The sequence below is a fragment of the Arctopsyche grandis genome, chromosome 3 (genome assembly GCF_051622035.1).
Source record: "Arctopsyche grandis isolate Sample6627 chromosome 3, ASM5162203v2, whole genome shotgun sequence".
NCBI lineage: Eukaryota > Metazoa > Arthropoda > Insecta > Trichoptera > Hydropsychidae > Arctopsyche > Arctopsyche grandis.
The window spans coordinates 17,287,790-17,310,006 of NC_135357.1; the positions used below are offsets into that span (position 1 = coordinate 17,287,790).

Below are 22,217 nucleotides of genomic sequence, written 5' to 3' on the forward strand. Positions count from 1 at the left end.
AGAGGAAAGCACGTGCCCTCCCGTGGAAATGAATGTATGTGTGTGGAGCGGAAAAGCTTGGCATCTGTCCGAGGCGAAAAAACTTTACGAGGGATGAAATTGCAGTAGCGCTAATTTCTTACGACGCCGAAGCTCGCCACTCCAGGAAGAGCTTTTTCACCCAGGCACAGGGCGCAATCGTCGAGACTCTTTCGCCCGCTGAAAAACCTTTGTAATCGTCCGAGAGCTTGTTTACTTTCCGTAAATTTCGAAAAAGGCATAATAAAGTTGGAAAAGAGACAGCTAGACCCAAGCGAGTTGTGCCCGAACAATTTCAGGCACAGCTTTAGAAAACGATTTATAAGAATCATCGGACATGCCACACCAGAAGTACACCATGTATTTTACTTTAATAACCATTTACAATAATAATATATGTATTTATTTAATATTGCAAATTAAAAACCATATATTTTACACTACGCACTACATACATAAGTGAAATTTCCTTACGCAAAATCTACAGACACGCCAAAATATAAGAAACATGTTAGGTTTGTGAGGATTTTTTCCAGCTAACCCAGCTTCCGTGCATCGAAGAAATTCACTAAAAAAATATGAATATATTAAAGAATATATATTCATAAAATTTTGATTAATTATGAAACATACGCAGCTCGATATTAATTATTCCAATTTTACCATGGGGTGTTAATGACTTTGGCCTAGTGAGCTGTCGTCGTTTTGTAAATACCCTAACGATGGCTTGGCATGCCAAAGCACCTATCTATGCTAATTGAAAATGTTATGGACGCTGAATAATCCATTCTTTTTTTAGTGCGAAACGTATATAAAATCGCTATCGTAAAATTCACTCGCCGAATTAAACAGTGCAAATTCAATTAAATTCGATCGAGATGGAAGAAATGTGTATTTTTTTTGTCATAACAATCTAAATTAAAACTCGTAAATAAAGAATCTATCAAAATTTTATGAACTTCAAAATCGTTTGAAGTTCATAAAATTTTGTACGCTATGAAAATAAAGTACCCAATAGTGCAAAATTTCCACCTCCAATGTGCAGTTTTATGTTTGAAAGAAAATTGGCTCGGCTTATAATATACATACATAAACATATATGTACTCTGCTAAAAATAGTAAATTGCAAACGATTATATTTAAGTACAAACACGACTAAAATGAACGACTTTAATTTTAATAAATATTATGTAATAAATTTCGGGGCTAATATTTTTCATTCTTTTTAATGGTACTACTATACTAAATTAAGCAACGTTTTAGCACAGAATGCTTGGTTATAAAACATTGTTATATTTTATCAAATATCTGAGTTACCAGTAATGGTAGAAAAATACAAACATATGTATGTACATATATGGTGGGTAGGTTCGAAACGTTCGAAATTAAATTATTTTCTTCGCTAACTTATAAATAAAATTAATTCAAATCACGATATCAAAAAATACTATGATTTTCCAAGAAATAATATTAAATTGAATATTTTCAAAATGTATTAATTTGCACTGTTTATTCCGTCTACCAAACACGTATAATATACATCTAATATATTATATATCTACATCAAAGCCCGTTTGATTGAAATTGAATTCATAGAAATTTTATTAAACATACATAATATACCAATTCCAATTCCAATGTATGTATGCAATATTCAACTCGAATTTTCAGTACCGAAAACACTATTTCTGTTTGACTTAATTCACAAATGAAGTTGCCAGTTGTATGGCATATGTATATACATCCAGATGCTCATTTGTACGTGGACGGTCAGGCGAGTCGCAAGAGTACATAATAATGCAAGAGATCACACCGATCGCTAATAAAGGGGGAGTACGGAGAGGGGAAGTGAGAATGCAATATAAATTGACCGAAACTAAAACTGCTAGCGACAATAGCCTCAGGTGTGGTTCATATATCAATTCCTTGCAAAAATTACACTTTAAATATTGTGGTTACAAAATTTCACCTATTTTAAAATCAGTACACCGAGATTCATAATATGATTCATAATAACCAGCAGAATATACTAGTGGTTAGCATATTATATTGTTAAAAAATGATGCAAATTTACAAATGGCCATTGATGTCTCTGTGAGTGGTAATTGATATGTATTTGCTTTGTATAATACTTGTATCGAATGTACAATGTTTCTGACCAGGAAGGCGCATTGAGGTTATCTGTTAAGCCTTCCTGGTATAGATTAAAAATAAATAAATAATTATTCATTCAAAAAATAAAATCATGAGAGTCACTTTTTAAATATTTTGTAAATTTTCATAAATCATACATACACATGCAATACTGATATGAACCTCAATAAGAAAATGCAGAGGAATATAGGGGAGGAGTATTCATTTCACTAATAAATAATCTCGTGCGTGGACAAGGCTTCCAGTAAAAAGGAGGCTTCGATGCCATTTTTCTCGGACCCTTTAGCCAAGGGTCACTTGTCGCATTTGTCACCGGCTGGCCACATGGCTCCCTTCACACCACACTCACACTCACTAAATCTCACACACCCTCACGTCCTACCATCCACCATCGCCCACGTGTGTACACGTAGTATACACGTGCATTCGTTTTGTGTCTGGAGAGGGTTTTAAGCAATGGATGTCAGTGCATTAAACTTTTACGACTCGGAACATTCGGCACTAATCTGCGCGGGCAATACGTTTCGGATGATTCATTCGGACCATTAAAAAGAGCCGGACAAAAGCTCCGAAGGATTTGTAGGGATTTTTATTCCCTCTTTTATATACCTCCTTTATGGCAGTGTGCATATCCGTACGCGCTTACGCACATATTATAAACCCCCACCCCCACCCCACTCCGCCACCCTGTAATTATTTTAATTTTTAAAGCAATCTAATAAAGTATTATTATATGGAAGTGCATGCGTACGAATTTGTAGAAGGTGATAACGTCTCTTTTATGGCTCAGATAAGGCGAGGCGTGAAATTTTTTTTTACCCACACACGTACGAATTCCCCGTTTCTGGTTTATTACGCCAAATCCGAAGGTGGTGTAATAAAAATATTATATTTCCAACCCCACCCTATCCTTCTCCGGGCTAACTACTGCGTTTTTATTGATGCATAAAAAACCTCGGCGGAAAAACTCGTTATTTCCGAATTCGCTAATATCACATAACATTGCCATACTCACATACATAATATATTATGTGATAATATTACATAATCGAATAAGAAATTTCCTCAACGATCGATATCAAGTTTGTTTATTTATATTTTTGGAAGGTTCAATTCAATCATTTTCTAAAATAACAGCTCAAAAGGTCGCATGAAAAACGACACACATTATTTATGAACGTGTATTTGTTTTGCGGCCGGTCGTATGAAATGAGCGAAAAGTAAACATTTATTTTACAGAGTAGCTGAAGTGACCCAATGGCTAGCAGTGGCTACCTATAATACAACAAAAAAAAACAATAACATTCATATAAAAAGCAATCGTTATTATTTAATATTAATAAACGATATCGAAAGCTACATAAATACATATGTATATGTATAAATATACGTGGCGATTTCTTATACCGGATACATCTAAATATAATACGGGTTGGAAATACATATTCGTATTCCGAGAGCTGGTGCTGAAGTATCGATTGTGAATATTTACCCATATTTTCAGTGACGGCGTCGCTCGAACACTTAACTATTTCAACACGAAAGCACCTGAAAGCACGCGATCCCATACAAGTGGTGCCCAGCCAACCCCTCGGTGCATCGGAACACTTAGGCATTTGTAAATAATCGCAAGGTAGGCAAGAGGCACTGGAGATTTCTGGAGACTGGGTCAAAGTTAACTGAGTCACGATATCCGGATCGCATTACATGAAATTTTCATACAAAACGGCTTTCAAAATGTCCTGCATCTCCACGGTGCAACTCCACGGTGAGCATTTCATTGATCAACTTTGAGATAGAATATTCGTTTTAATTAACCACTACTAAACAGGGAGGCGGTCCAGTAAGTCCCGCAAGTGCATTTGCACTTACGAGAATATAAAATTAAAAAAAAAAAAAACAGAAAATAAATTTAAAAAAAAATTTATTCGTAGGAATTCTCATCCTCACCATAAGAATGTATAACCACAGAGATATAAATTGTTTTATTGCATTGTCCAAGTACCGGATCCCCGTTCTTTTGTCTATTAAATATGAAATGTTAGTTCAATACATTGAAAGGTTTCTGAGGAAAACTTGAAGAACCTTGATTCTCTCCAGTAAAGATAATTAATTAAAAAAAAAGTTTTTTAAAATCATACCTCTTCTATAATTTGTATATAAAATTATTATTTTGAATAAAAATAGCAATAATTTTATTTTATTACCGCCATCTATGTTTAAAACTAAGAACTGGATAGACGTCAGTCACTTTTCAGAAATTCAAATTTCAAACGCGTCTTAAACGATATTTTTGCACCATCGTAATGGCGGAGGATCCATTTACTTATATTGATGACCAAATTAGCAATATGGCAAAGTATGAAAACGATCGGATAAGAGGCAAACTTTTTCCTGAATTGTAATCGTAAGTGAAAGGTAAAGGAGGTATGTAAAAATACAACTTCCGTTTGAGGTAAAAATATTTTTAAAAATACTGGCGTAAGAAATTTATCATATCTTATTACTATTATTATAAATTTATATCATATTTTCATATTCTTATTATTATTCGTCCATAAATTTATTTTCATATTATTATTTATTTAATATTATTAAATGTATGTACATTATAATAATCATTATATTATATTTATTTATTTGATCATTTGTATCATCTATACATTATTTATATGGACGATGGGGATTGTAATATTCTCCCTATCATCTGGAATAAAAAAATATTATTATTATTGTTAAAAATTAGTATCACAAAGAAACCAATAAAAAGCTACGTTCGTAAAAAGCACGCTCCACCGCCGAGGACTAGTTATAACTGCTTAGTCTGTGAGTTGCGAAGGGGTGGTAGAAAGACCCGTATTGTTGGCGAGCTGTCATCGCTTCGATGTGGAACAAGATTCCGATGTAAATTTTAATGAGTTCGTTAATAATTAAACTCTCCAGCTTTATGTCGGAGACACTGGCGTACCTGAATGTAAGTTAACCCGTGTATGTCTGTAAGATATCAAAGCAATCTAAAGAGTGAAAGTGGTTCAAAATCAAATCACATTTTTTAACGGGCAAGAATAACACTGAACTAACAAAGTGAAACTAATAAAAAAGCTTGTAAAAATACGTAGTGGTGTTTCAAAAATGTCAATTCCGACTAGCTGTGATATGTGTACATACATATGTACTATGGTATAGTACAAGCGATGCAAACTAGAAAGCAAAACAATCCAGCCTTGGAATGCACTAACAACATTTGACCGAGGAACGAAACAGACGGAAGGGGGACTTCATCACACCTAATGGCTTCCTGGAGAGGAAGGGGTTGAACACGGTCCGAAGCGGCTAGATAAACAACCCTTACGTCGCGTGGCGCAGTCCGCTAATTAAATCCCATTTTAAACAGTCGCAACAATCCGTCGGACGGCACCGGCATTTCACTTCCAAATTGAATTTGTCGCAGCCAAATTCGCCGGCTCGTAATGTGGTTACTCGCGTAATGCACTCGAAACTATTATAGCCCACCCCATCCCAGCGTTCCCGTTCCAGTATGCATGTGTGCAAGTCCGGGATACGTGCCCTGGAGCGAAACGCTTTAAAAGGCGTCAAATGTGAATCCACTCCCACGACTCGCTGCCGCCTTTGCATTGCACACACTCGCAAACTTGTAGACATCTTTCGGAAATGGTCAAAACGTGTTCAGAGAGAAGCATCTGATGCCGATCAGGTAGTATCGATATTTACCTCTCGCCTAGGTGAGATTGCAATTCTTCGTAGTGAGAGTATTATAGTGAAATATGTATGTAGCCAGCATCATAGCTCTTTGGTTACGTTAATGCTAACCACTGAGAGGTTCCCGGGTTTTAGCCCTGGGTAAACCTCGATTGAAAATAGTCTATTTGGAAGTATTACCGGAAGTATTACCGAAGTATACCGACTATGAGAGCATTTTTGATACAAATTGAGCGCAAATGTAGGGAAACTTACACAAGACAAAAGTTCTACGTACTTCCAATGTCGGATTTTGTTCAAAATTTTTTTATTACTTAATATCACTATAAATATTTTTAGCATGAAATATTAAAAAGATAGAAACAGTTTATTAGATCAAAATAAAATAATGAAATATTTTTTTAAAAAAATTACTACTTCTGGCTTACGAATTCTAACCAAAACCTTATCAATATCTAATTTAGTACATAAATAATACAAATAAAAATCTTTAGTTTGATACGTTCAGTGGTGTGGGAAAAATGATGTGGTCACAACATTTTTGTCTTTTCTAAGAGGGAAAAATCCCATTTCTGGCTTATTCAATTTAATGATTTTTTTTTATTTTCATCACACTGATACAAGGATTATACTGAAATTTTCTTGTATTTTGGTAAATTTTTTTGAACACCGTTATTCCTATTGAACTGAAGCTTAGTATCGGTTACTGAATTGTTTATCGATATGACGGAAAAGATCATAAAAATGTATCTATTATTACGTATTTATTGTTAATAAATACATACATAGACAAAGTAAAAATTTTTAACAAAATCCGACAGCCGTAAATAGAATTTTCCTACATTTGCGCTCTATTTGTATCGAAAATGCTCTCATAGCGGGTATGTATGTATGTTTCATAATCGAGTTTTATTTTTTATATTCCTCAAATAAACAGAAAAAGTCGTAGGTTGATCGACATCCGAATTTTCTTTTGTTGCTCAGTGTTATTATTGCTTGAATTTAAATGCAATACATTTTGATGTTAAGGCTATTCATAGTACAATTCTATACCAAAAGAAATCTACATATATATATTTAGGTACAATAAAATAAATACTCCAGTCTTAAAATAATAAATTTTAATTTTAACTAATTCTGACTTTTGAGACAGCGTAGTTTTCGCTAATTCGTCTGAATGACAATCCCGAATGAAATTAAAATTTAATGAAAGCAGAAAGCCAGACTAGCCGGAAACGGAGCTGGATTATCTTCGGGTACGTATTACGAATTGCGATATCGATACGAATCGAGATAGGTATCACGGTATATCGAAGTAAATCGTCCACTTCCGGTTTGAAGTCGGGTCGGGGAGAGTCCACCGGCCTGTGACGGCTGGGTCGCGCCACACCGGATGTGCAATTACACCGAAAGACTTTAATCCTGGAGCCGGAGCGGCGTACGTTAAGTTCACCGGGCGTGAGTTTCCTGTCTACCAAACGTCACTGCTCTGAAACTTTTCTCATTTAACGCGAGCAGCATCACTGCCGCCATATCTCTAACCCGTCCGGCTCCTCGCACCCTTCAACTCCATAACGTCTCCTTTCCGGCCCCGAAAGTTCCAGCCCCGCGTCACTCTGTGACAATTTACACTCAGTCAAACCTAATTAATTAACTGAATTAGGCACATCTACATTTAAGGTTTTCATTTTAAATACATACCTTATTATTCCAGGTGGCGTCTTGGGCAGCTCGGACCAGATCGTACAGAGCGCAAGCCGCCAGGGCTGTAACTCCCGTCTCCTTGCTGAGAGTAGCTGCCACGGCTAGCAGCACACATCCCACGAGAGCACCGTGCCTCTTCCAACCCCATCTACCACCACTCTTACACCTCCAACATCCCCTCTGAACGGAATTGGTGAACCCGTCCAAGCACACTTTTCCATCGTCCCCGTTATATTTCACAGACCCATTCACAACACTGCCGTTATACACTACGTTATTATTAGCACTGCCGTTCACCAATGTACTGCAGATCAAACTGTTACTATTCACATCTCCGTTGTATTGGTTCTTCCTGAGTTGCCAACTGTTAATGCCGCACGATAGAAAAAACTTCACAGCGCAAACTATAGCACCGCAAGCGCTGAAATCTTCGACTTTTCCGAACCAGCTGCACTGTTTGATATTGTCGATTAGATGAAATAGGATGTTGTGGTAGTTGAGCCTCTCGCTTGCTAATATGAAGGATTCTTTTCCGTTGCTCAATACGTCTTTGTCGCTGTGGTAGCCGTTGGGTACGACGTGCCCATTTGTTGTCGTCGTACGCCTGGTGGGCTTTCTGTAGCTTTTCTTACATGATGATATGCCATTAATTCTGCTTACACACCTCGGTATACAGCATCCGTTCAAAGTGCCGGGTAGGTGGTTCACGCTGATGTTGTACGAAGACGTGTCGCGGTACTTCACGTGTGCCACGTACACTAAAAAACTTAGCAGATAAAAGTTGCAAGCGGCCAAGTCTGCTCTTCCTACAACCCCAGCCACAGCCTCCGTGTGAATTGGGTGGGAGGCGAATGTGAGACCTGCAATGGCCGATCCGAGGGTGGTTCTAGCCGGGGGTAGTAATGCTCGAGCGACCCTCACGACCAGAGCGGTGGCCAAACAATGGAGCAGCACGTTGACCAGATGGTAGCCCCAGGGCTGAAAGCCTCCCAGCAAGTAGTTAAGGCGAAAGGTGAACACGCACAAAGGCCGATACGACCCGTGCGATCCGCTGTCGGTCAAAGGAGTACCCCAAAAGTCGTTGACCAAAAGGTTCCACCAGGGAGTGCTCGGCAACAGATCTGGGTTACTCAGTATGGCTCGCCTGAAACGAAAACAAAAATAAACAAATTATTCCAAACTGCTCGAGGCGTTGCCTTTCCAGCAAATATTATCCAAATAAAAAAGGAAACAATTATAAACGAAACAAAAAAAAAAAATTAAATTCAAAACCATTTGCATAAAATTAATTTACTCGATGTGAATACTCAAACAAAATAATTGCTCGAGTTGTGAGATTTCGTCCGCAAAAACTGAAATTAATCATCTCCGAGTGGTGTTCTTTTATTATTATTTTGTTTTGCTTCCATTTTGTGTAAGCAAATCTTAAGATTTATTATTTTGAATTAAAATTGGGAGAAATAATACGGAATAAACCTCACACTTATTGTTTCAATAAAAAAATTCGAATACAGTATATCGCGTCTATATTCAAAATTTTACCGACATCAAAAATATTACCATTGATTGATTTAAATCGAAATACATAAGTGATTTTTGGTATATATGTACATGTATGTATATTTTTAATATTTAAAATATTGTAACGTACAGAGATATTAGGTGATTGGCGCTCATTGACCACTGCTTTACTAGCGCTGATCACCTGATTTCGCGTTTCACGCCAAAAAAGACCTCGACGTATGAATAAGCTGTATGCAACAGCTAATAAGGCCTCGCGACCCATCGGCCAATAATCTATCTTTATTGAAAGTACACGCTGTGTAAAATATTCCGTCCGCGTACTTGAAGCGGAATGGACATTTGTGTATCAAAATTACTCAAAACTCACTGAAACCAGATATATTATTCAGAAATCATTAAAATTTAATATTTTCCATAAATTTAAACAATTAAAAATTTTACTCTTCCAAATTTACATCGACCTAATGTCAGTCGGCTAAATTTCTACTTGCCTAGTGTCCATTCGGCCAAATATCTGCTGGCCTAGTCGTGTAAGAAGCATAGAACATTGTTTAAAATTGAACAAGGTCTATCGTCAAGGCAAAGGTTTTCATTTTTCACTCCGATCAACTATACATACAAACGTTTATGTATACAATAATTTACAACTATCAGCCGCGGTACTATCGAGGCACTTCCGGTTCAAAAGCTGACGACTGACAGGTGGTAAAACTACTCCAACTCTAACCCCCCAGCAAGTGAAGGGGAGATACCACCCGTAACCCTGCGGCGACTCTAGTGATGTATGAAGTGGGTACAGCTATCTTATCAGAGCCGTTAAATTAACTGTCCGGTGATAAAATGGACGCCCTACAAAAAAAAGGAAACGCTTTTGCCCGAAACTTCAGTTTAACTGTGGCTAATTTTTGTCTTGTTCGCACAACTTGTCCACATTCGAGCTCTCGTTCTAAAACTCGATTTCGATTACTGATCGAGTTAATTAGTTTTAGTTGAAAATTAATCAAACGGTTGGGACTAAATACACACACATTATACAAATTTATCAGAGGGGAAATTCTATAATAATATATGGCAATCATATAATGCAAATGAAAGAGTTTTCAATTATGAAATATTTTTATCAGATTAAGAATTTTTTCAACTTAAATTTAAATTTTCTTTTTATAATTCAAAAATAATGATGATTTAATTCAGCGGCATAATTTTCCATTATGAATCGTAATTAATTTCAGCATTCCGAGGCTTAATTCAAGCCAAAAAATCTAAATCTATTTAAAATTCAATTAGACACCCTTAATTCAGCCAAGACTTGAATCGTGAAGTTGACGTCTCTGCCCTCTTTTTAATATGAATGAAAAAACTTTTTCAATAAAACCATATCCATGCTATGAAAACGATGACATTTTAAATGCTAATTATTTATATTTTTCAATACAATATCGCAAGACAAAGACGCGAAGCTTTGTCCCATTGCGAATTTCTGTTAAACAGACGAAAAGATTATACAGAAACGTTGTATCACAGCACTTTATCATTGTGATTTGAATTTATGAATATTAATGGCTGTATTATGTGGATAAACTTTGTCAAAATGATAAAGTTTCCCAGATGTACCTACGCCGAGTACACAAAAGCACAAGGTATTGATTCAGACTGAGATTACAGATTTAATTCATATTGTGTCATTTTAAATATGAGCATATTATATTTTTGTAGAAATAACAACGTAAAATATATCTTTTTCAGCTTATTTATCGTAAAAAAAGACTGAAAAATGGTTTCAAAGTACTTTTAAATATAGATCGCGTGCAGAGCTAATCCGTTTACAAAATGTTGATAAACGCCAAGTGATAGTAACATATGATTTATATTCTTATACTTGACATTACGATAGTAAGTTCCTGTATTCAATCTACTGAAAAAAATTCAATTTAATTAATCAATTACTTAAAATAAGCTGCGTAATCTTGAATCTGATTTGATTACTATATATGTATGTACATATATTATATTATAAATAAACGGTGAAAATTTTTCTACGTCTATTACACAGGCTTATTTGTATGTCTACGAGTACATACGAAGGTTGAAAAGCTATGCCAAATCAGTTAATCTTTTGTATAGTGCTCAAACACACAAATTAATACTTTACGATGGGAAGAGTGAAGTTTTAGTGGACACTGATATGTAATGTATTTTAAAAAAACTTTATATTTTAATACATTCATTACAGGGTTTTTATGAGCTTCACTTCGCCAATCGGTTTGTCGAAATTCCTACATTCTTCTGATCGCTTTGAAACTTGCAATTTTGCGAGGTTTTGACACAGATAGAGATTTCCGACAAATTATCATTACTATGATTTAATTTGAAACTAAAACATTCACTTATCGAAACATATCGAGAAACGGTACGTTATGCGTGCTATGGCCAAAACGCTAACGGTAACTGTTTGACGTCTCTCCATACGAACCAGTCGATCTTTGTCTTCAACCCTCTGATTTTGGCTTTTTGGCTTGATTTTGGACTGAGAGCGTCTATTCGGAACTGCGATATTTTACATACTTTATTTTATAAGCCATTTTTTCTATCAAGCTACATAGAGAGCAAAGGATTTGTCCCAGTAGCGAAATATGCTATAATAACATTTAGACGCGAAAGCTTGAAACGCGACGAATCGAACGGTATAATAATGAAAATTCACGTAAGTTTTCTAACGGTGCGAAAGTTTATCAGGTGAATAAATAAAACGAAGTTCTCAGAAGTTTTTCGATATAATTACCAAAGTTTAAATTTACGGCAAACTTCTCGAATGTACATTAAACTTACGCTTAATCTGCGACTCCATTATTAACTGGGCAATCGGAGAGCGAGATCTGAACAAAACGCTTCGCGGTACACTTGCGAGAATAATATTTACGTCTACATATTTTCTCACACAAGAGGCGTAAAATTCAAATTCAAACTAACGAAAATAAACCAATCCACTCACTATATTGACAGTCGGAAAAATCTCACGTGAAACTTAGCAAATTACACGAGGTCGGTTCGCAGATAACGTATTCCCCAGACCGTCGAGTTTTATCGCGATCATTGCCCGCCTAGTATAAAAATATTTTCTCGCGTATTTACAGCCAGTGGAAAATCTTTATTGCCTGATAATGAAAAGCTTTTCGGCGCGCCCGTATCTGAAGGAAAAGCTCCGAGCCGTACTTATGTTATCTAAGTCGATGGGAGCTGCGAACGTTCACGGAGGCGATAGTGTTAATTACACGTATAAAATAAAGCTTTTTAGATGTTTTTGCTACATTTGAAAATAGCTCCAAGCACCGAGGGCAAAAACAACGATACATATGTACGTATATTGAAAAATAATTAATATATCGATTTCAAATTTATATGTATGTATGTACGTTTTTCAATGTACATATAGTGCCTATGAACATACATACATATGTACATGTACATACGTGTACAAATGTTTTCGGAACTGCCTCCTCGGTTTCCCCTTGAGCGCGCATTCCCGTTACCAGAAAGCCAGAAACTGCACGTTTCCCATTTTATGGTTCCTCGCAACAGAAGAAAACCATTAGAGTTCTGCGACGGTGGCTCGTCTTGACACGACATAAAAAATTGTCATACTCGTCTCCCCTCCGACACACAGATATTGTGTGCAGGCGCACTACATATACACTTTTAGAGTCTAGCCCTTGTGTGCATGTCATTCCACTTTATAACCGAGATACTATTCGGATGCAAACGCGCGTGCAATAAAACTTTGACTGCGATATGCAAAACTACATACATATATACATACATATACACACCTTGATTTCATCCACCGCTGCGAGACACGTCACCGAGCCACGATTAAACGAATTGCCATTCAAATATGATATTGCTTTTGGATAATAGAATTTTAGAATATTTTAACATCGAGTACATATATTGACTCATCATATATGTCCATATATACATATACATACATACATACGTTCTTTACAATCCTCAACGGGTCTTAAAGCATGCTAAATTATAAAATATAGAGTGAAAAAAGGAAAAGTTATAGACGTTTAGACACAGGGAAAACACAATCGGAACAGTGTGGAAAATGCGGCGACGTGGATCCTGCAAATAGACGTCACCAAGAATGATAATTGAGTATTTTCAAACGTGTCTATTACGATTATTTTTCACCATCGTAGTGGCTGACTTGATTTCCGCATATATTGATGACTAAACCAAGCAAAATGGTAACGTTTGAAAACGATCGGATTAGAACCCAAATTTCGTCAAACGAATTCAGACGTAAAAATCGAAGACGAAGTTAGATGAGGCTAGCAAAAAATAAATCAAACTCGTAAGATAAGCATAGACATGTATATGTAGATGTCTCAATAAAGATATAGATACGTACATACATACACATATGTACATATATCCACTCATACTATTGCGAAACCGTTTGTTTGTTTTGAAAACTTTCGAGTTAAATAAAAACGATTTTTTTCTCATTTCACATAATAATTTCTATGAATTAAATATGAAAATAAAATTCAATGAGAGCTGCTGGTTTTAAGACTGTAACACTACTATTTATAATAAATATATCAAAACACTAACAAATTATTTTTGATTAGTGGACTAAGCAATATAAATCGGTACACTGAACTTTTTTTTATTCTATGCACCTATGATCGACTTCTCATCGAATATGTCAGAGAATTGGACAACATTTTTTTATATGTACAATATATCTATATGAATATATATATATATATATATATATATATATATATATATATATATATATATATATATATATATATACATATATATACATATATATATACATATATATATATATATATATATATATATATATATATATATATATATATATATATATATATATATATATATATATATATATATATATATATATATATATATATATATATATATATAAAATTGAATGTTTGTCTGTGTGTCTCGTATAGGCTCCTTCAAACACAACCGATTCCGATGGAACTTTCACTATTTATTGTATGCATGTCCGGAAAGACTACTGTGAAAAAAAAATCGCCCAAAAACGGGAACGGAAACGAGAAAAACGGGAATGAGTGTAATTGCAACGCAATAATTTCAAATGCGTTCGCTGCCTGCGTTTTTGCGTTATTGTGGCATTGCAACGCATGCCAGGTTCAGCTAGTAAACATACATATATATTTTTTACAAGTTTTATATTAGTTTAACTTTGCGATTGTTTTGGACACACCTCCCAAGCGACGCCCATTAAACTTGAACATATATAAATTTTTAGATTATAAATTTGAAATCATATTCAAATAGTGGTGACAAATAGTAGGTAGAATGGTTTTGCCAATTTTTAAGGAGCCGTTTTAATAATGAAATCAGTTAAATTGGCAAATTCTGACAGAAAACAATCAACCCGAAATCACAAATATTCAATTCTGACTAGCAGCACTACAAAAATACCTCCGAATAAATTATTTTCAATCGAGGTCAATCCAGGGCTTGAACCCAGGAACTTCTCAGTGGTAAGCATGAATGTAACCACCAAGCAATAATACTGCTAATTTCGATAAGTTATAGACTGAGCGGCTACATATTTATAGTAACGTGAACTCAGTTTATTCCATGCGCGGACTTTTGACCGAAGAACACTAGGCCGAAATGACATAAATCTGACGGACTTTTGACCGAACTGACATTTAGCCGATTATGAAATCACTAAAAAAACCAATACATTATTCACAAACTCCTCGACCTCATTAAAATTTAATATTTTTTATAAATGTAAACAATTAAAAATTTCATTCAGCCAAATATGCATCGGTGTAATAACCTTTTGGTCAAGTGTCTTTTCAGCCGAATGTCCGCCGGCCAAGTGTCCATTCGGCCAATAGTCCCTCAACCAAAAAGTTTATTGTGTGCGCTTAGCACTTAGTAAACTATGTTCTCCGTATGACTAGAACATAAGCAATCAACTGCAGCAGTTGATTGAATCAACAAACCATGCGCTACATTGAACAAACCCATAAAAATACGGTTTAATTATTTTATAATAATTAAAAATAAATATTAAAACGAGATGAAATTAGCACTGCAGACTAAATACATATTTAAATACACGTATATCAACGACCGGCATAGCCGTGGAGCGAAATAGCAATAGCAGAACCCCAGTGCGGTAGCCGCACGTACCGCGAAGTATAAGTCACAAACTTGACAAAGTGCCGGGGGGATACTCGAGACATCCCTTTATTACTAAATGTTACCACCTTTATTTTTTATTCAGCGCAAAAAAAAAGACTGTCGGAGGTTCCCTTTTTTATTATACAAATGACGGAACAAGGGGATGATATTTTGATGCGAGAGCTACGCGAAACGCACCCACCCCGGTCGTAGGGTTACGCGAACAAAAGCGAGGCGGGGAGCTTTATTTTTATTTACGTTATACGTAACCTGTATAACGCGCACAAACGATGGCGGATTTCGCGCATTAAAGTTTGAAGTATTTAAATTTGCTACATTGAAATTTACGGTACGATGCTCTCGCACAATACGCGATAAACGAGCGAGCAAACTCATCAACACTAATTCCTTACAATCTCCGCGTATTATATCAATAGATTCGATTCCGATAATCGAACAATTCAAAATCAGTACATGTAAATGTTTGCGAAATGACGTGAGCCGTTATAACAATGTATCATTCAATGAATTTATTGATTTAATACTCATTAAAAATATATTATATATATATATATATATATATATATATATATATATATATATATATATATATATATATATATATATATATATATATATATATATATATATATATATATATATATATATATATATATATATTTATTTATTTATTTATTTAAAGTTTGGACCGTTGTAGCATTACAGGAATTCCTAATGCGCCACAATGGTCAAAAATATAACAGAAAAGACAAGAAACAAAATAATAAATTAGACACAACAAAAACAAAACATATATATACACAAACAACTAAAAATAATAATTATTATTATTATATATCGTTTATCGTCTTGAATTCATTCTATGTTTACAAGGTTTTTGTATTTCGTAATATTCTTTCTCGATTATGATTTTCAAGTTATGAATTCCATAAGTCCTCACCAGATAGAGTTTCAAAATTTGTCATCCGGACTGACCGAAACCAATCACGACAAGCAAATAATACACCACCACCACGTCGATCTACTCTATCGCGACGATGCAGCCTCCAGGAAGAATCAAAAAGTTCAGCATCAAAAAATGATGAAGTCAACCATGTTTCCGTTAGTGCTACCATATCATCACAAATATGTAGTAGAAACGGCTGAATTAAACGCAGCCAGCTTTGTCCTGAGACCTCGTGCATCTTGGTAATAAATTACCAATTTTCGGTCTCCCAGTTTGGCGCGTGACTTTCTTTGAGACAAGAAATGGCAGTTTTGATTGAGCCAACGAAGGTTGAGCCAATGGAAACGAAACGGAAGAGGAAGCAGAAGAAGAAGCCAACACAGTCACAACAGAATCACGACTATCAGGACCATTTGAGCAGGCAGATGTAGGAGAAGAGGCAAACATCGACGTCACTGCGACCGTTTCCATAGAAGATTCACTAATACTTGCAGACGTAGTTTTAATATCAGGCTTCAAACGTCTAGCAGCTCCCGTACAAACATCAGCAAATGAAACACTTGGGCGCAGCTCTAATGATGAAACAACGTCAGTGGCAGACATAGAAGTAGTATTAGTATTCGATTTTATATTCTTAATGCTCATTCCCCAATCTTTAAATCTACCAAAATGAACACCAGCAGGCCAAGAACCAGCAGAAAATAACAGGCCAGCGACAGAAGCAGGAACAGATACCTTAAAGGATGTATAAGATCCTCGTGCATTAAGAGGGGAAACCACAATGCCATCCTTTAATCCACAGATGGCACTACCGTGAGTCAAAACCTCGTCACACGAAGTGTCCAATGAGAGCTTCCATATATGTATATTGACATTCCTTTTGACGGAAATAATAATTCCAGAAGCTGCTGTTCCCACCTCAAATTTACGTCTAAGTGGAGGTTGTTCAGCCGAAGGTCGGTCAGGTAATGCGGGTTGTCCAGGTTTTTCATGATTAATTTGCAGACCAGATTTACGTCTGTTTCTTTTCTTTTTGCCCATCTTCACGGCTGCATCAGCAACGAGAGAAACAGAAGGAGAAGGCACAACACTTCTAATAAGTACAGGAGAATTCAAGCCTCGTATTAACTGCTCTAAGGATGAAAATCTTTTCTCAATACGATCAATTGCATTGACACATAGTTCACGCCACATGTTACAACAATCGCCCATTGTAAAAATTCAAATAAAAAAAATAACAAATGACAATTTTTTCTTATTCTTTCTTCTTTTGTTATTTTTAACCGTACTAAGTATATAATAATTTATCGATATATATTTTCAGAAATCAGTTTAACCACTGTATTTAAATCACAATTGCAAAATTTTTATCAAAAATGAAAGCAACACCAATAACACTACACACAATGCAAAAACACGACACTATTAATCGATAATATATTCGAAAAAAGCATCCGAATATCGGACAATCAAAACAACGAACCAGCTAGTTAGTATGCTACCTAGCAACAACAAATATATATATATATATATATATATATATATATATATATATATATATATATATATATATATATATATATATATTTATATATATATATATATATATATATATATATATATATATATATATATATATAAATATATATATATATATATATATATATATATATATATATATATATATATATATATATATATATATATATATATATATATATATATATATTTATACATATACATATACATATATTCATCGTTGTACCTTTTATGATTATAATTAGGTATGTTTTTCATAGCTGACGATTTGTTTAAAGAAAATTTTCGATCTGAGTTACTCTAAAGCCTTATCAAGATCGTCGTGCGATGAATTATTGCCGTACTAATTTCGAAATGAATCGTGATACCCGTTACCTATATTATTTTAAGGAAAGGGAGTTTCTACCTTAAAAGGATATTTCTTATAATACAGATTGTATTATATAATACATTTATTAAATCTGTAATTTGATTTGTATTTGATTACACATTTAATGTAAATAAAACCTTGTATAATGCTACATACTTAGTAATGCTTTGGGGTATATTTGACTTATAATTTGGACTGGACTAATAACTTTATATCTATGTTTATAAAAATGAATCTCTGTTTGTCTGTCTGTCTCGTATAGTCTCCTAAACTACTCATCCGATTACGATGGAACCTTCAGGATTTGTTGTATGCATGTCCGGGAAGCTTACTGTGAAAAAAAAACGGGAAAAAATCCCTTAATAATAATATTCGTAATTACGATTTTACCGACGCGAAAATTTAAAGCTCCATTGTGTAGTCAAGAAAATGTGTTCGTTGGTAACCACGTTACTAGTTGGTTTATGACGTCATGGCTTTTGCCGCCTGACGACACAGCTATTCGCCGCCTGCGTTTTTCCGACAAATTATATTTACTGTGATTTAATTTGATCATTAAGTATTAATTTTAAACTGAAACATGGAATGCTGAATGCTCGTCATGATGAGAAGATATAAGAAATGGAATACTTGGGTAAAAAGTATGACAAAGATAATAGATATAGTGGGGACAATGAAGAGATTGAAATGACATAGGGCGGGTTAATACGTATCTAGAAGAACAGACTAAAGGCGGACAAAAGAAGTGCTAGAATGGTACCCGAGAGAGTGGATGGAAGGCTGCATAGAACATGGGTAGACGAAGTACGAATAAGAGATAAGAGATATAAAAAAGACGTCTTAATGTGAAACGTAAAGGAGGTTTGTAAAAATGTGTAGGGTGAGACGGATAAAATTTGCGCAAAACAGAGACGAATGGAAGCGTGTTGGAGAAGCCTTCATCCAGCAGTGGACGGTGAATCGCTGTAAATTATGATGATGATATAAGCAAATAAAAGAAAATGATTATATTTTATGTACATTATAATATACAATTGTAATAACAATTCTAAAAGATCTCGAAACTACTTTTTTCAGCCTCGTTTTCATCCAATTTCTAATTATTTTTCATCACTAAATTTACATTCAGTGTGTAGAAGTAACAAATTTCATGGCCAAGTCATGAAGAAAAGTAACAAATGTCTTATTAATGTGAAGTTATTTTTTATTCTAAAATTGTCACTTTACATGTGACACATTTTGTATAAAGCCTAGTTCAAAATTATCAAGTATCTCAATTCTGAAAACTAATGTTGTGGAATTTCATACAAGATGACCTATTTCGTCGAAACGGCCTCGAGCAAACAACAACAACTAGAACACAGACCAGCAAATTGAGCAATGCAAAAGATAAACGGACAGCAACCCGCCACTGTCCTTTCTCAGTCAAACTATTCAAACTGTATTGAAATGGCCTCCAGTCAATACAAACACACCGATCGGTACTTTGACGTAGTATTCCGAAGCAAATTTCATCGCAGTTTTTAATATACATAGTTTCGGTGACCCACTTCGGAATACATCCAAAGCTGAGAGACCCATCGGCACGTCCTTCCCCATATATCTTCTAATATACATACATACATATGTATGCACGAGCATACAAACGAAGTGAACACTCATTCAGTCGAGAGGTGAGGGGGTGGAAGTTCCTTAGCAAGGCGCAGGTCGCTTGACTACATGGACTTAAGATAGTTTGCCAAAGTTCATCCTTCCTGTCACGTCCTGGGCCAATTGTGCGGCTGCTCACACACATCCCATGTGAGCTTATTCCACACGAACAGATGAACAGTTTTTCTGCAACCCCCTCCCGCTTTCTCATCGTAAACGTTCCTATCATTCCATTTATGTATGTAGCTATGCATAGTAGATTTTTTAACATTCGTTAGAATATAATGTTGGTTTATTATTTTACAATAAAGGCTTAGTAAATGTTTCACGATATATTAACGTACTAAAAAGTAATCGTAACACGTATAGAATCCATAACATATAAAATTCATACTTTTATACACGTACATTTATATACATAGTATACATTCCAACGCCTACGTATGCGAAAAACTCCGTGCGCGTGTGTTTAATCTTCATTTATCACTTTTATATGAAATGGATTTTCCTCTCGCATATTCTGCGACCTAGACAGTCACACAGTATGAAAACCTTCAATCGATAGTTACAAAAATGGTTGAAACATGGCCTGAAACACGCCAGTTTGAACGTTCGTTTCGAGCTCGAACAAATACTTAATATTCCACACCCCGGAGATGAGGGACAAACCAAAATCCAACCAGCTTTTGTTACACAACTGGTTTGACTTTAAATTAAATTCACAATTGAAAATTTCATAAAATTCTCGGCTATAACTCTGTCAAAAAGAAAACGACTCGTTCCTTATGTGTTCATATGTATGTATGTATGTGGAGCTTTTGATGAGAGTCTACGCGAAAAGCTCTCGCGTATACAAATGTTCTCGCAACTTTACGACACCCAGTCATAAATCACCGCCGGCAAATTAATATAAGGAATTCTATCCATGGAAAAATGCGATAAACAAATGTTATAAGCTGACTTGTTTGTATACTTTGACGTCACGAGAGGGGGGTGTGCGGAAGATGGTCGGCCAGGAAAAACTGCCTTAATTTTAATGTATTACCGACGAAGACCGTATTACTTCACGTAGAAAAGCGAGTGAAACCAAAAAAGTTTGCATCATAAATTACGTTTCTTCCCGCTCATTTTTTTCATTTATATTTATTTTATTTTTTATTTCCACGTCTTTATCTATAAAACGTGCGCTTCTTTATGTTTTCTCGGGAGCGAAACGTTCGAGAGTGAAAGAAATGTTTTTAATATTATTGCCAAGCTTATTTGCTTGCGTCGCAAGAGGAGTGGAGCTTTTTGTTTGACGTGAGCCGATGAAAAGGCCAACTTTACATTAATTTCGTGCCGAATTTAAATGTTGATGCAGCCTTCTCTCTTCGCAAAGGAAATATTTATATTCATTCAGTTATTTTTTTCACTGAAATACCGATTTCAGTACAAAAAAATACACTTACACACCAAAAAAAAAAAATGCAATTGCCTTAAAAAACATGTTTTGCATAATTTTATTCAACACCGAAATGAAAACTATACACATACAAACACGTGCGCCAAATTTTCATGCGGCGGAAAATACAGCTAATAAATTTTATTTTAATTGAAACGTTTTAATTACTTTAACACCCGTGGAGTTCAATGTACGGAATTTCGGCAAACAAACAAAATTATAAAATCGCGTGATGGCACGAAACCAAATTGCCAAATTACGAGTAGGTATCTGTAAAACGTGCCCAACTTTCGATTCCAATGTCGCGACGTTTCTCCGCACTTTTCCACGAAATCTTCACCGAATGAGCCCTTCAAATTGCGACTTTTCCAAGGTGCCACTGCCAAGAGAGGAAATCTTTACGAGGCACAGAAAACAAACAACGCAACCGTATCCCTCAAGGAATAACTGTCTGCCTTTTAGCTTAATTTCCTAGTGGAGTAACTGCAATTGCGCCATCCTCCAATGCAAGTACGTACATGTACAAATACACAACTATACCTACATATAATATATATACGTACAATACAAAATGAAATTCTTTATTGATGCTTCGAGCTTTTGTTTTTTTTCAAGTTGACTTTTGATTAATTATTATTACCGACGAAGAGTGTAATAAATGAAATAGAATCAATAACAATTTACTATGTATTAAATAAAGGAAACCCGTTTCTCGGAACGGGTCCTTTTGTTTGATTGATTAAAAAAACATTTTGTCGGGACGTTGTGCGTGGGCTGTGCACACCCTCAGGGGAAATCATCAGGTTTCCGTTTCAACCCTGCGCTGCGTAACTTAAGCACACTGTACACCCCCCCCCCCCTTATAACCCATCCCACCCCAATTCACAGTCTCTCCGTTTCGGCCCTTAGTG

At 35.2% G+C, this 22,217-nt stretch overlaps 1 protein-coding gene across 1 annotated transcript in view; it reads right to left on the bottom strand.

Moving 5' to 3' along the window:
• Positions 1 to 22,217, bottom strand: part of LOC143909138 (protein O-mannosyl-transferase Tmtc2-like) — a 236,039-nt gene that overhangs the window by 178,849 nt on the left and 34,973 nt on the right. The window contains exon 2 of the mRNA XM_077427039.1: positions 7,630 to 8,740. Coding sequence (XP_077283165.1) covers positions 7,630 to 8,740 — 1,111 coding nt within the window. The remainder of the gene's footprint in view (positions 1 to 7,629; positions 8,741 to 22,217) is intronic.